The sequence below is a fragment of the Diceros bicornis genome, chromosome 10 (genome assembly GCF_020826845.1).
Source record: "Diceros bicornis minor isolate mBicDic1 chromosome 10, mDicBic1.mat.cur, whole genome shotgun sequence".
Lineage (NCBI taxonomy): Eukaryota > Metazoa > Chordata > Mammalia > Perissodactyla > Rhinocerotidae > Diceros > Diceros bicornis.
Window position 1 is genome coordinate 79,995,620 of NC_080749.1, and position 14,634 is coordinate 80,010,253.

At 36.1% G+C, this 14,634-nt stretch overlaps 1 protein-coding gene across 1 annotated transcript in view; it reads right to left on the reverse strand.

The window, feature by feature from the left end:
- Positions 1-14,634, reverse strand: part of SUMO1 (small ubiquitin like modifier 1) — a 46,891-nt gene that overhangs the window by 1,021 nt on the left and 31,236 nt on the right. The window contains exons 3-5 of the mRNA XM_058548601.1: positions 11,386-11,460; positions 7,212-7,289; positions 4,117-4,188 (exon numbers count right to left, since the gene is read on the reverse strand). Of these exons, the coding sequence (XP_058404584.1) occupies positions 4,117-4,188; positions 7,212-7,289; positions 11,386-11,460 (225 nt within the window). The remainder of the gene's footprint in view (positions 1-4,116; positions 4,189-7,211; positions 7,290-11,385; positions 11,461-14,634) is intronic.

Consider the following 14,634-nt stretch of genomic DNA (forward strand, 5'->3'; position numbering starts at 1 on the left):
TCTGCGTGTATGTGTATGAAGCCCTTCATCTCACTTGGCTGACTCGACTTCACTTCTCAGTCTAGTCACTCACCATGTAAAATTTAAATGTTTTTGAAAAGTACCTTAAAGGAGTTTTAAATCTAATGAAACATGTATTCAATAGTTTAAATAATAGTTTGATGGCGTATTTTCTAAAAAGCATTTTACTTCGAGATATAATTACTTGATAGAATCTTTCATTTCTTTCAAAAAACTTGATCTCACTTTGAAATAAATATGGTTTTAGTTAGAAAAATACTGCCTAAGGATTCCTTTCTAAGTGGTTTGCTTTGTCACCTACAATTCCTTCTGGCATATAACTGTTATTGTCTTTGATAGTGACCATTCTAAATGCAGAAAAGTTAACTATACATCTACTCTTATTCAATACCTCCACTTTTATAAGCTAGATTTTTCAGCCCATCCCTTCTCAATTCTTACAGAGAAAAAAGGGATCCTATAAAATGCCTTTTACAGAACATTAAGCAAAGTATGGGCAATTATCATTTTTTTTTAATATGCTTTATATTTATATGCATTGAAATATTCTGGAATTTTTTTCTTAGAGACATTATTGATAATGGTTGACTCTGAGAAATGGGAATGCAGATATTCAGAATATATTTATTTTCTATTTTATATACTTTGGTAGTTTGGTTTTTTATTACTTTTAACTATGAGTATTCTTTATTTAAAAAAGAAAGAGTATGTCAGGGGGCATGGTGACACACACACAAACCCAGGTATTGCCCTCAGTGAGGGTAAGGACTGTGAACCTCTTGATTCTGCTGTGCAGCTGGGGTTAAGAAGCACTGTACTAGGCAGACTGAAAACAAAAACTACCACTGTTTCCACTGAACTACAATGGATCACAAAAACAAATGAAAAATAAAATTTTAAAGGAAAGTCTAAGAGCAGTAATCTCCTTTAATGAGAAAAGTTTTGAATATTTTAGGTGATAGTTTTTTGCAGAATTACAAAATACAAAATTTAAAATATGAAAATTAAAATATGAAATTGAAATATGAAATGAAAATTAAAATATGAAAATTAAAATACAAAACAAAAACTAAAATATGCTAAGAAATCTGAAAGTAAAACACAGACTTATGTTGATGTAGGATTTTTTAAAGTGATTAGACTGGCTCTAGTGTCAAGCATACCTTGGTTGTGGTACCTATATGAATATTAAAATAACTATTAATTAAAGATGCTATTAAAACTTAATTTTAATTGCACATATAGCCTGGTAAATACTGCAAGGACTAAAATTCCAAACATTACAAGGAACCTTTACATCAGGAAGGCAGCACATGTCCTGGAACTATGGAGAGTATGAAGCTATCAGCTTCAAGAAGTACATTAGCAGGGACGAGAGAACGACAGTACAAGGGGGTCACTCCCTAAATCCCTGCTCTCTCCCACTAACCCATTAGTCTTCTGAAAAGATAATCTCTTAATGATAGTGAGGAAGGGGTCACAAAAATGTCTTAAGTATCTACTGTGCTGCAGAGATCATGCCATGCTAGGACGGGGAAAATACAAGATGAGTCTGGAGCATCTTATTGTGCCAGAAAGTAAGAAAATACTCAAGAAAGTGGGTGGATACTAAACTTACAGGAAAAGTTTGAGGAGAAAAAGATATTCACATAGTTTCAAAGTATGTCCCCACAAATTACTCAATTACAACAGGTAAAATAATAACTACACAGTAAAAAAAAAAAAAAAAAAAAGACAACAATTAAACTAAAAATTAACATCACCAATAAGGGGTTTCATGTGCTCCAGCTATTACACCCTGAGAAAGACACATCACCATTTATGTAGTATTTCAACTGAAAATACATAATTGTGATCTAGTCTTGAGGAAACAGAGAAGCCCAAACCGAAGGACTTACTAGAAAATAACTGGCTTCTATTTTTCAAAAATGTAAACATCATGAGAGATAAAGAAAGGCTGAGGAACTGTTCCAAATTAAAAATGACTGAAAAGATACCTAAATAAAATATGTTGATACTGAACTGGATCCAGTGACGAGGGAGAAAATTTGTCGTAAAAGACATAATTGGGACAAATGACAAAATTAGGCTGTAGACTGAAGCATTCTAACAGTGTTAAGTGTCCTAAATTTGATTAACAGTACTGTAGTTATGTAAAAGAATATACTTGTTCTTAAGAAATATACGCTAAAATATTAAGTTGTAAATGGCTATGGTGTATGCAATCTACTCCCAAGTGGTTCGGGGAACACATTTACACACATATATGGCGAGGAGGGAAATAATAGTTAAGCAAAGGGAGCAATGTTAAAAACAGGTGAATCTAGGTGGAGGAGAGTACAATTTTTTGTACTATTTTTGCAATTTTTCTGTAAGTTGAAAATTATTTCAAAACAGAAACTTTAAAAAGATGGAGACATGTCCAAAAGAACAGATACCAACTTAAAGGGGCCCCCACTGGCCAATATCTAAAGAAGAACATTCACACAGTTTCAAAGTATCTCCCACAAATTACTTATTAAATACAAAGGAAAACAATAACTTTATAATACATAAATCTGGCAGTTACCACCTTAACTAAGTGACCAAAGTTAATATTACCCACAAGAGGACAACTGGACATCATGTACCTCCTGATGTGACACACTCGAAGTACACGGCTTCACTCTGTGCTACTCCTACCCAAAATGCAAAACTGCATCTCATCATGAGGAAACATCAGACAAACCCAAACTGAAGGATGTTCTAAAACATAACCGGCCCGTACTCTTTTAAAAATGTCAGTGTGATGAAAAACAAAGACTGAGTAACTGATGCAGATTAAAGGAGGCTACAGAGGCGTGATAACTAGTTAGGATGTGTATCCTGGATGGGATCCCAGGTCAGGTTTAAAAAAAAAATAAAAAGGCTATAAAGGACATTACTGGGACAAATGGCAAAATCAGACTATTTTGATTGCATATTCGATAACAGGACTGCACCAAAGTTAAATCTCTTAATTTTGATAATTGAACTGTGGCTCTTAGAAGATAACATAGAAATATTTAAGGGTAAAGGGTCATGATATCTGCAAATTAATCTCAAATGGTCCACCAATAATAATAATATATGTATAGAGAAAGAGTGATAGAGCACAATGTTAATAACTGGTGAATCTAGGGAAAAGATTATACAGGAGAATATCATACTAGTCTCATAACAACCCTATGAGTTTGAAATGTTTTCAAAATAAAAAATAACCACACATCATTCCCACTATCAGAATGTTATTTTGTATTTGGAGAGAGGAATCTGTATAAATATAAATACACACTCTCTCATACTTGCTTACTTTCAGAGGCCTCTATTGGGGGGTGGGGAGGGAGGAATATATAAACAAAGAAAACAGTCCCTAGGGGCTGGCCCAGTGGCACAAGCAGTTAAGGTGTGCGCGCTCCGCTACGGCGGCCCAGGGTTCGCCGGTTCGGATCCCAGGCGCGCACCGATGCACCGCTTGTCAAGCCATGCTATGGGGGCGTCCCATATAAAGTGGAGGAAGAGGGGCACGGATGTTAGCCCAGGTCCAGTCTTCCTCAGCAAAAAAAGAGGAGGACTGGCAGATGTTAGCTCAGGGCTGATCTTCCTCACAAAATAAAAAAAAATAAAAAATAAAAAAAACAGTCCCTACAATAAAACAATTAAACAAAGACACAGCAGCATTAAAAAACATAAACTAATATGACAGAGCCAAACATTTTACTATACACTAAGCTTCTGTCTTAAGTTCTCAAAACAGGTTAAAATCAAACCATAAAAGGTCACCATCACCATGAAAGTGTGCCAGAAATCTGCCAAATTTAAGGAACATCTCTCCATCTTCAAAATGATGTAGTATGTGCTTTCTGACAATTTCAGTACTCAATTCCCACTTTTCACTGGTACCTTTGAAGGCAATATATGGGAAGCTCAATCCAAAAGACTATTTTTCTCTCTGACAAATGATATACCACTTAAATCAGAGAATATTCAAGAAAAAGGCAGTTTAATACTAGTGAACCAAATCATTCAATGCAGAATTTAAAACTTTTCTTGACTCAGAGAAGAAATTTTACTCACTTCTTTTGGAGTGTGATTATCAGCAATTCTCTGACCTTCAAAGAGAAACCTGAGTGAATTCATTGGAACTCCCTAAAAATGTAAAAACACATATATGTCTATACAAATCTTATAAGAGATAACAGAAACTTTGACACATACTAAGCAAGCATGAAAGCTTCAACAGGACACACAGAACATAGAATGAGACAGCTAATTCTACCACAATTACCATTGATTGAGTACCAATTTTGCTAGGCCCCCCCTGTACCAAGTGTGTTTTTGTTTTTTTGGGGGTGTTTTTGGTGAGGAAGATTAGCCCTGAGCTAACGTCTGTTGCCAATCCTCCTCTTTTTGCTGAGGAAGATTGGCCCTGGGCTAACATTCAGGCCCATCTTCCTCTACTTTGTATGAGGGACACCTGCCACAGCATGGTTTGATAAGTGGTGCGTAGGTCCACGCCAGGGATCCGAACCTGCGAACCCTGGGCCACGAAAGCAGAGTACAGGAACTTAACCACTATGCCACTGGGCCAGCAACCCCCAACTTTTTTTTTTTTTTTTTTTTTGGCTGAGGAAGATTAGCCCTGAGCTAACATCTGTTGCTAATCTTGTTTTTCTTTTTTTTGCCTGAGGAAGATTAGCTCCGAGCTAACATCTGTGCCAATCTTCCTCTATTTTATATGTGGCTCACCGCCACAGCATGGCTGACAGCGGTGTAGGTCCATGCCTGGGATCTGAACCCACAAACCCAGGCTGCCAAAGCGGAACGCCCTGAACTTAACCACTATGCCATGGGGCTGACCCCTGTACCAAGTATTTTACATAGGTAATCATAAATGCTCATCACTACCACCCTAGAAGGTAGGTATTATCATCTTATCTCCATTTTACAGCTAGGGAATCTAAGGCATGGACAGGACATACAAACTAGCCAAGAATTTAAGGTCAAATCTGTTCCTAAGCCTGTACTCTATTCTATACAGTTTCCTCTCAAATTTGTAAGCTAACAGAAATTGGATGAGCACTCTCACTAGCTTCCAACTGTATAAGTACAATTGGTTTTAAATAGATCAAGTCATAGAAATTTGGTAAAGCACAGTAGCTAGTCAGGGAGGCTACAGTAAACCTGTGATGGCACAGACAGCATTATATATATCACAAAAGATTAAAATATATTTTTCTAATCACTGAATCAACAAAAATAGCTAAAAGGGAAGAGATGACATTTAAAGAGAAATCACTAGTATGTACATAAATCAAGAATCATTTATTTAGTCCAAAAGTATTAGGACAGTTTTGCTCAATACCTAACACATTAACATTTCCATCTTCAGTGTTTAAACACTGTCCCAGAAACATCCAAAAAAATTAAAACTATCTTCCGACATGTACTGTACATAAATATATGAGACCATGCAAACTTATCCTTTACTTGATTTTAAATTCTTTCTAGGGTTATATTAAATAATAGAATAAACATAACTGACACAGGCAGAATATTCTTTGATTTTAATTCTAGGATCTTTTAAAAAAGAAACATTATCTTGTGTTGGCGTGAAAAAAGTTTCTATAGAAACCAATCTATAAAATCAAAATGGAAAAATGATTCAATAAATATTTACTTTATATGCTTTTCAATCTCTCTATTGGGTAAGTGTTCCATAGTTCAGATAAATTAAGTCTCCTATTCGTTGCATATCATTAAATATAAGAAAAAAATTATCAAGCCTCTGTGAACTAAGTAAAATAACTTTTCTGAAGTTTTAAGTAGACTCTGAAGCAAAATAAGAAACTGGAAGTTGGAAATTATTCTAAATTGATGTTACATTTTAATTATCTCCCCAAACCTAGCGCTTTCCATTTTGGATCAAAGCTTAGTTTTCATTTCAGCTCTATGATTTACCTCTTTACTGTGCACTGTTTTTCCTTAATAATCAACTCTCTGGTCTACAGATGGGGTGAACAGACTATATAAACTTCTTCAGAGTTGTTAGGATGAAATGACAATTCACCTAAGTTCTTACCGAAGTGCACTTAATATACGTTCCTTTCCCCTGATGAACACCTTAATTTTAGCTCCCATCAATATTATTACAAATGTGCCCCAATTAATAAGATTTTACTGAGTTTAACAATTAACATCAAAAACAGAAGAGACAGAAGTGTTTATTGTTTTACTTATCCTAACACCTAGGTGATCTCTTTTTCTTCTGGCAAAAGTGACTTTTATGTAAGTTACAAATTTAAACTGTAAAAAGCAAATCTTCTAAAAATAAAACCTACAATACTAGAGTTATTATCATGTAATATGATCTAATTATATCTTGGTTGTCTCCTATATATACTAATTCCAATTACACTTATTTAAAAATCTATTTTATTAATGATAATAATGGGTAACATTTATTGAGCATTTTTAAGCATCACGTTAAGGCTTTATGTGGGTCTTTCATCTTCTTGAGGTATGCACCGTAAGATTCCCACTTTAGTAAGGAGGAAACAAGGCACATAACTTGTCCAAGGTCCCACGGTCAGACAGTGGTGAAGCCGAATTTGAATCCCGGCAGGTTAAAGGAATTAGTTTTGATCTAATGATCTAGCTCAGGAAGGCCCAGAATCTGTGAGGATTTGAAATTAATAAATTAGACTGCTTTATGATTTTTTTTAAAAAGAGAAAATTCCTCGATGTTGAAAATACAGAATGCAATTATCAGTAATCTGTAGTACTATGTATAAAGATAAACTAATAACATTAATACTTAAATTTAACATACGGCCATAACACCCATGGTTAGAAACAAGGAAATTTCATAGTGATCACCAAAAAGTACTTGCCTTTACTATTACTCACACTGATAAGCTGTCAAGACAGAAACATTCATATACCTATCTTTACAACTCTAAGTTACTTTTCAAACTAGTTGCACATCTTATGAATTCAAATTTTGAAATGGTCCACAAGGAGGAAAAAGCAATTAAACAGGGTGTAAGGAGTATTCTCCTGGAGTTGCTAATGGTGAAAATAATAAAAGATCACCTGCCTTTTGACAATCTTCCTTAAAAGAAAAATTAATGACATATGAAGCACTGTATTTAATACCATAACATACAAACCTGTCTTTGACAGTAGGATTCTTTAAGTTTCTTGAGATGTGTCGTCATTTTCACTTTGAAGTGAATCTCACTGCTATCCTAAGGAGACAAAAGAAAAGAAATTATCCCTCTTTGTGTAAACTATTTGCTTTGCTTGAAACAAATAATTTAATTACAAATACAACCGGCCCTCCATATCTGTTGGTTCTGCATCCACGGATGGATCTAACCATGGATCTTGTATGTACTACAATTATGATCCGACGTTAGCTGAATCTGCTGATGGGGAATCCACAGCTGCGGAACCCGGAGATGCCAAGGGCCAACTACGGGACTTGAGCTTCCACAGATTTTGGTATCTGCAGGGTTCCAGGGACCAACACTCTGCAGACACTGAGGGACAAATATATACTACAAATAGAAACATAAACCTTGTCACCTATACTTTCCCACCAAAATATTCTTTTTAGCATTCCTAACAGGTTTTATTAAAACCCTCTAATCATCCTCAAAGTTGTTTTATACGCATTTAAAAAGAAATTTAATAAAACAAACATAATCTGTCTTGGGTGTTAAAATTAGCAGTATAAGTAAAAGCATGTATGTTAAAGAATGCAGTCCTTCATAACTGCATGTCCATTCTATTTTCAAAATAAAAGAACTTGAACTGTAACAAACCCCCAAAAGCAACTCAAAACAACAAGTACCCCCCACAACTGAAGTGTCGCTGAAGGTGGTCAAACCTACAAGAGAGACATAGACCATAAAATAACAGACCGAGAAACTTATTCTTGCCATAAAAAGTCACCCCAGAGAGTCTAGTCTCTCACCTGAGTAAAATGAGTAAGAACCTGAGTCAGTCAAATTGATTTGTGGGACCACAGATTCTTTTCTTCTACCCAGACTGTCAAGCAAACTACACGCAATCATCAGAAAAAATCCTGGCACTTGTATACTGTAAAATTTCAAAGCCAATCCTTACAATTACATATCACAAATGTATGCTAGTGGAAGTTGCATGTTTATGACATTTTTGTTAGTGACTAGAATTATAAAGAAAAACAAATTCTCTTCCTATAGATAATTTCATAAACAGACAAAATTTCTATAGCATACATCACACCATACACTAAAATCACTTCCAGATTAATTAAAAGAGCAACATTCAAAAAAAATTTTTTTAATATTTTTTCCTCACCTTAACAATTTTTTCTCTAATCTTGATATAAGGAAATCCTTAGTCTAATGCAAGATTTTAATCTAGAAGCCATAAAAAAGGAGATTGATAAATTTGACTTAATAAAAACATAAACCATTCATACAGTAAAAGGCACCATGAACACAAGAGACACTGGAGAAAACATTCACCACATATAAAACAGGCAAGGAAAAATCAAGAAAATGTAAAGAACTCTACAAAATCAACAATTTTTAATAAGGCAATCAATGGCATAGGACAGACATACAGATCAATGGAATAAAACTGAGAGCCCAGAAATAAAGCCATATATATCTATGGTCAATTGATTTTTGACAAGGACGCCAAGGAATTCAATGGGAAAAGGATAGATTTTTCAACCATTGGTCTGGGACAAATGGATAGCCACATGTAAAAGAAAGAAGTTAGAATCCACCTCAAACCCATACAAAAATGATCAAAGACTTAATGTAAGAGCTAAAATCATAAAAATCTTAGGAGAATCTATAGGTATAAATCTTTCTAACCCTGGATTAGGCAACAGTTTCTTAGATATGACACCAAAATCACAGCAACAAAAGAAAAAACAGATCAATTAATCAAAATTAAAAACCACGTGCTGCAAAGGACACAACCAATAAAGTGGAAAGACAACCCAAAGATGGGAGAAAATATCTGCAAACCATCTATCCGATAAGGGTCTAATATCCAGAATATATAAAGAATTATTACAACTCAAAAATAAAAAGACAAATAATCCAATTTAAAAATGGACAAAAGATCTGAACAGACATTTCTCCAAACATGACGTACAAATGGCCAATAAGAACATGAAAAGATGCCCAACATCATTAGCCATCAGGGAAACGTAAATCAAAAATACGATGAGATACCACTCCACCCACTAGGATGACTGTAATCAAAAAGACAGATAACAGGAAGTATTGACGAGAATGTAGAGAAACTGAAATCTTCGTACACTGCTGGTGGGAATGTAGAAGGAGGCAGCCGCTGCTGAATACAGTCTGGCAGTTCCTCAAAAAGGTAAACAAAGTTACCACTACATTAGACCCAACAATTCCACTCCTAGATATATACCCAAGAGAACTGAAAACATAGGTCCACATAAAAACTTCTGTATGAATGTTCATAGCAACATTATTCATGATAGCCAAAATATGGAAACAATCCAAACATCCACTAACTGATGAACTGATAAACTGTGGTATATCCATACAATGAAATATTATTCGGCCATAAAAAGGAATGAAATACTGGTACATGCTACAATTTAGATGAACTTTGAATATATTATGCTAAATGAAAGAAGCCAGACGCAAAAGGCCATATATCACGATTCCATTTACATGCAACGTCCAGAATAGGTAAATCCATAAAGACAAAAACTAGATTAGTGGTTGCTAGAGGCTGGGAGGAGAGGAGGATGGGGAGTTACTAATAATAAGTACAGCATGTCTTTTTAGGATGATGAAAATGTTCTGGAATTACGTACTGGTAATAGTTGCATAGCCTTGTGAAGGTACTAAAGCCACTGAATTACACACTTCAAAATGGTGAATTTTAACAGGAAACAACAAGTGTTGGAAAGGATGTGGAGAGAAGGGAACTCTCATACACTGCTGGTGGGAGTGCAAACTGGTACAGGCAGTATGGAAAACAGTATGGAGAGTCCTCAAAAAATTAAGGATAGAACTACCATAGGATCCAGCTATTCCACTGCTGGGTATTTATCCAAACAACCTGAAAACACCAATGTGCCAAGATAAATGCACCCCTGTGTTCATTGCAGCGTTATTCACAATAGCCAAGACTTGGAAGCAACCTAAGTGCCTGTCAAGTGATGAATGGATAAAGAAGATATGGTATATATACACAGTGAAATACTACTCAGCCATAAGAAACGATGAAATCCAGCCATTTGTGACAACATGGATGGACACTGAGGGCATTATGCAAAGTGAAATAAGTCAGAGGGAGAAGATAAATACCTTAAGTAGTAGATGATAACAACAACAAACACATAGAGACAGAGACTGGACTGGTGGTTACCAGAGGGGAAGAGGGAAGGGAGGAGGGTGAAAGGGATAATTAGGCACACGTGTGTGGTGATGGATTGTAATTAGTATTTGGGTGGTGAACATGATGTAATCCACGCAGAAACAGACGTATAATGATGTACACCTGAAATTTATACACTGTTATAAACCAATGTTACGGCAATAAACAAAAAAATAAAAGAAAATGGTGAATTTTATGGTACATGAATTACATCTTAATAAAAAATTTTCAAAACAAGATAATGGCAGAAAATGGGAAAAGGATATGAACACACAATAGAAGAATATAACCACAGTAAACAAAAAATTACATCTCATTGATAGAGAAATGCAAAATAAAATTTTTTTACCTATTATACTGGCACAAAATTGAAAGACTGGTAATATTTCATGTTTGAGAAAATGTGGGGAAATGGTACTCTCATGCTTTGATGGTGAGAGTCCACCAATTCTGTCTTTTGTCCTTTAAAAAACCAATTATGAAGATACACTCCTCCAACAATTTTCAGCTAACCTTAACTATCAGTAAACATCTCTTCAAAAAAAGTCAATAAAATACAGGCCAGAGTCTGGGGAAATGAGGTGCCAGGAAAGAGAGAAGGGTCAGGAAAAGAGCTGAGAGGCCCTTTTGTTTAAGGTTGGCCCCAGCCTTATCACTCAATAGTATTCACTGTATTTGCCATTGAAGCCTGTTAACCAAGACAAAGGGTTTATTTGGAGAAATTAAGGTGATCTAAAACTGCATAGCAGAGCAATTAAAAAAAACAGTATCAGCCTCTTCTACCTCCAACAGATGCACATACAGTAAACGAAAACACCCTTTTTAAATAACTTGCCTTACTTAAATCACTTTTCCCGTGTGTCAGAAATTACTCACACATTCAAGGAAGAGTCAAAGGAGAAAAATAATGAAACTCACCTGTCCAATGACTTTGAGTTTTATGTATTCTCCTTCCTTCTTATCCCCCAAATCCTCAGTTGAAGGTTTTGCCTCCTGAAAGAAAAGTACATTTAAAGATAAAAGTTCCTATATGCTATTTAATTACTCACTTATGAGTACTCATTATTTTTGCTCAGGGTACAAAATCTGCACCTGAGAATACAAAGAGCATTTATTTTCCCTGCCAGCCAATTAAGCAAAAAAGATCTTAAGTCAATTACTGTTCCAAACACCAGTTCACTAGAAATCAAGAACGAGTTCTCTTTTATTATAATATCCTACAGCAATGGTTCTAAAACTTCAGAATCCCCTGACAGACTGGGTAAGACCGCTGGGCCCCACTCCCCATTTATTCTGTAGGTCTGGGATAGAACTGTAACATTTCTAACAAATTACCAGACTGCTGGGCAGGGGAACAACCTGGAAACCATCACACTTACAGTCAAAGGAAGCTCGTTCTCCATGAACTCTTAACCAAATAGTCAGAACCCAAGATTATCTTCTCACAGCCTATGGGGAGAAGTTAACTATTCCAATTACAAAACTATACTAAGAAACGTAAATTAATCACATTAGCACAAGCAAAGTCTATTTAGGAAGGAAAATCAAACAGCAAAGTATTTGGCCTAATGTACTCTAAAGTCGAAACAAATCAGTTTTCTATCACCTATTATTTTAGACTATCTAAAGCATTATATCCAATTTCAGAAGATTAGGCTTGGCTGAAAAAGAATTAGGGGAATTGAAGCGGAATCACAAAAAAGCACAAATGGTAAGCAGGAAAAGGGAAGAGGAAATCACACTGGAAGACAGAAGAAAAGACAGGCATAAAGGAATTCCAAATGAAGGGATACTGAAAAGAAAATGAGGCTAACAGAATAAATTAGTTGAAACAACTTCACCGTGAGGCATCTAAGTAAGCCACTTTTAGTAAAGGAGGTAGCTGGCAAAATTTCACTCAATGGTGTGATAAAAGTAGCTTTCCCATGTGCTATACCTTAGTTTAGCCACCAAATAAATCATCCACTTATTTAAACAATTACTATATTATTCATAACAATTTCAAACTGTTAATCCACACTTGATAAGAATATAACCAATCATATTGTATTTTATAAGTAAAATAACAGGGCATTATCTGTGTATCTCATGCCAGCAACTTAAAACTAATAAACTCTTTAACACTCAAAATTTAACAGAAGTAAAACTAGAAGTAGCTTTTAACGTTAAGATACAGGCTCGAGTCCAGGGAAATGCTTAGATAAGAGAATCGACTTCGTTAGTGTGAATCCTTGCCTGTGTTTCATTCTGCAATACTTTCAACATTTGCTGACTACTGCATATTATGGCAGCAGACAAAATTAATCTTCTTTAGTGAGACAGTATTTCACCTGAAAACTAGAAGACTGTCTTCAAATATAGTCTCACTACCACACTGCTATGAATTTATATTCATAGCAAACAGCTGCTGCTTCTCTTAAGCATCTAGAGAGGGCAAGGACAGCTTATTCCATGCAGTGAAGGGCAACAAAGAGCAAAGAAGCCCTCAGTCCTCTTTAACTGGGAGAAGGGGTGTTCAGAAGCTCTGAGTTAGTAAAGAAGGAGAACACCCCCCTACTACCACCCAGGAGCAATACATCAGCACGACGGGAGTGTTTTGCTCCTGTCTCTCCAAGATAGGGTAGCTATAGAGGCACCTCAGGCCAAGAGTTCTTCCCCCTCCTCCAATCCATCATCCACACTGCTTCAGAACGCTCTCTCTAAAACACAGCTTCTCTGATCACATAACGAGCCCAGACAAAAAGCATTAACACCTTCCAGTACTTTAAGGCCCAGAATCAAACTCCAGAGCACCACATTCAGTTCCTCTATTACCAAGCTCAATTCTCATTTTTCTCCCACCACTTTCTTTACAAACCCAAGGATTCTGTTAAATTGGACTTTTGCTGTTCCCCAAATGTCTATCAGCATCTTTGCACCTTTAGCTCTTTGTGGTCCCTGTTTCCCTTACCTGGAATATATATCCTCCCTCAGCCTCTCTTGAAATCATCTCACAGAAATCCATCCCACACATCACATGAAGTCCGGTATTCAAAAACCATCTTCTAGGAACCAGAGCACCACCCCCAACCTTCCAACCAGGATTAATACTTTCCTTTAATGCTCCTATTTGCAATTTACTCATATCTTTTATGGCATTTATTCTCATTTAAAAATACTCCCCCTTGACCGTCTTCCCTAGCTGTTGTCCTCATTTTTTTCTTCAAATTTCTTCAAGCTTCTTCCAAAAGCATTTGCTATCTCCACTTTCACTCTCAACCCATCGGAACCTGGTATATGCCCCATCATTCCACTTGACACTGCTCTCACCAAGGTTACCAGTCTGACTCCTTTTTGCTAAATTCAGTGGACAATTTCAAATCTCATCTTTAACTCTCTAACACAATAGACACTGATGACTTCTTCCTTGAAAACTCTTGACACCTTTGGCCTCCAAGATTCCACAGTCTCTTCATCTAGGCCATTTCCGTAAACGCTGGCGCTCCTCTGGATTCCATGTCTTCAATCCTCTGCTTTTTGTCTCCCTGGTTGACCCATGATTTCAACTTCCTCTCCGATACTAATGACTCACAATCATTCTCTCCAACCTGACAATTTTTCTGAATTTCACACTCATTTATCCAAGTGCTTGAATATCTCCACTTTGGATGTCCCATGGGTACCTCAATGTAAGTGTCCAAAACAAAGCATTACCTCTAACTTCTCTGTTAGCTTTAACTCCTCTTCCTGAAAACCACAATTAAAAGGGAAAAAAAAACCTACAACTCCTCCTGGATTCCCAGTTACAATAAATGGTTACCACACACTCAACTCCCCACAACAAAAACTCGGACGTCATCCTTGGCTACTCTTCCTCTCTTAAATCTCACATTTAATCATCATTCTGATGATTCTATCCTGTAGTGGCTTTCAAATTTATCTCATTCTCTCCATTCCACTGCCTTAGTTCAGGCATTTATTGTTGCCGATTAACATTAGCATAAGAGACACCCCCAGTCTTGCTCTCTTCAATTAATTCTCCAAACTACAACCAGGGCCATCTCTCTAAAATGCAATCTGATCTGCCCAGAATCTTCAGGGTTAAGTTCAAACTCCTTAGCTAACATACACTAGTCCTTCACGTGCTAGTCCTTATTCTCCTATCTCTCTTGCTAATAATACCCTTTG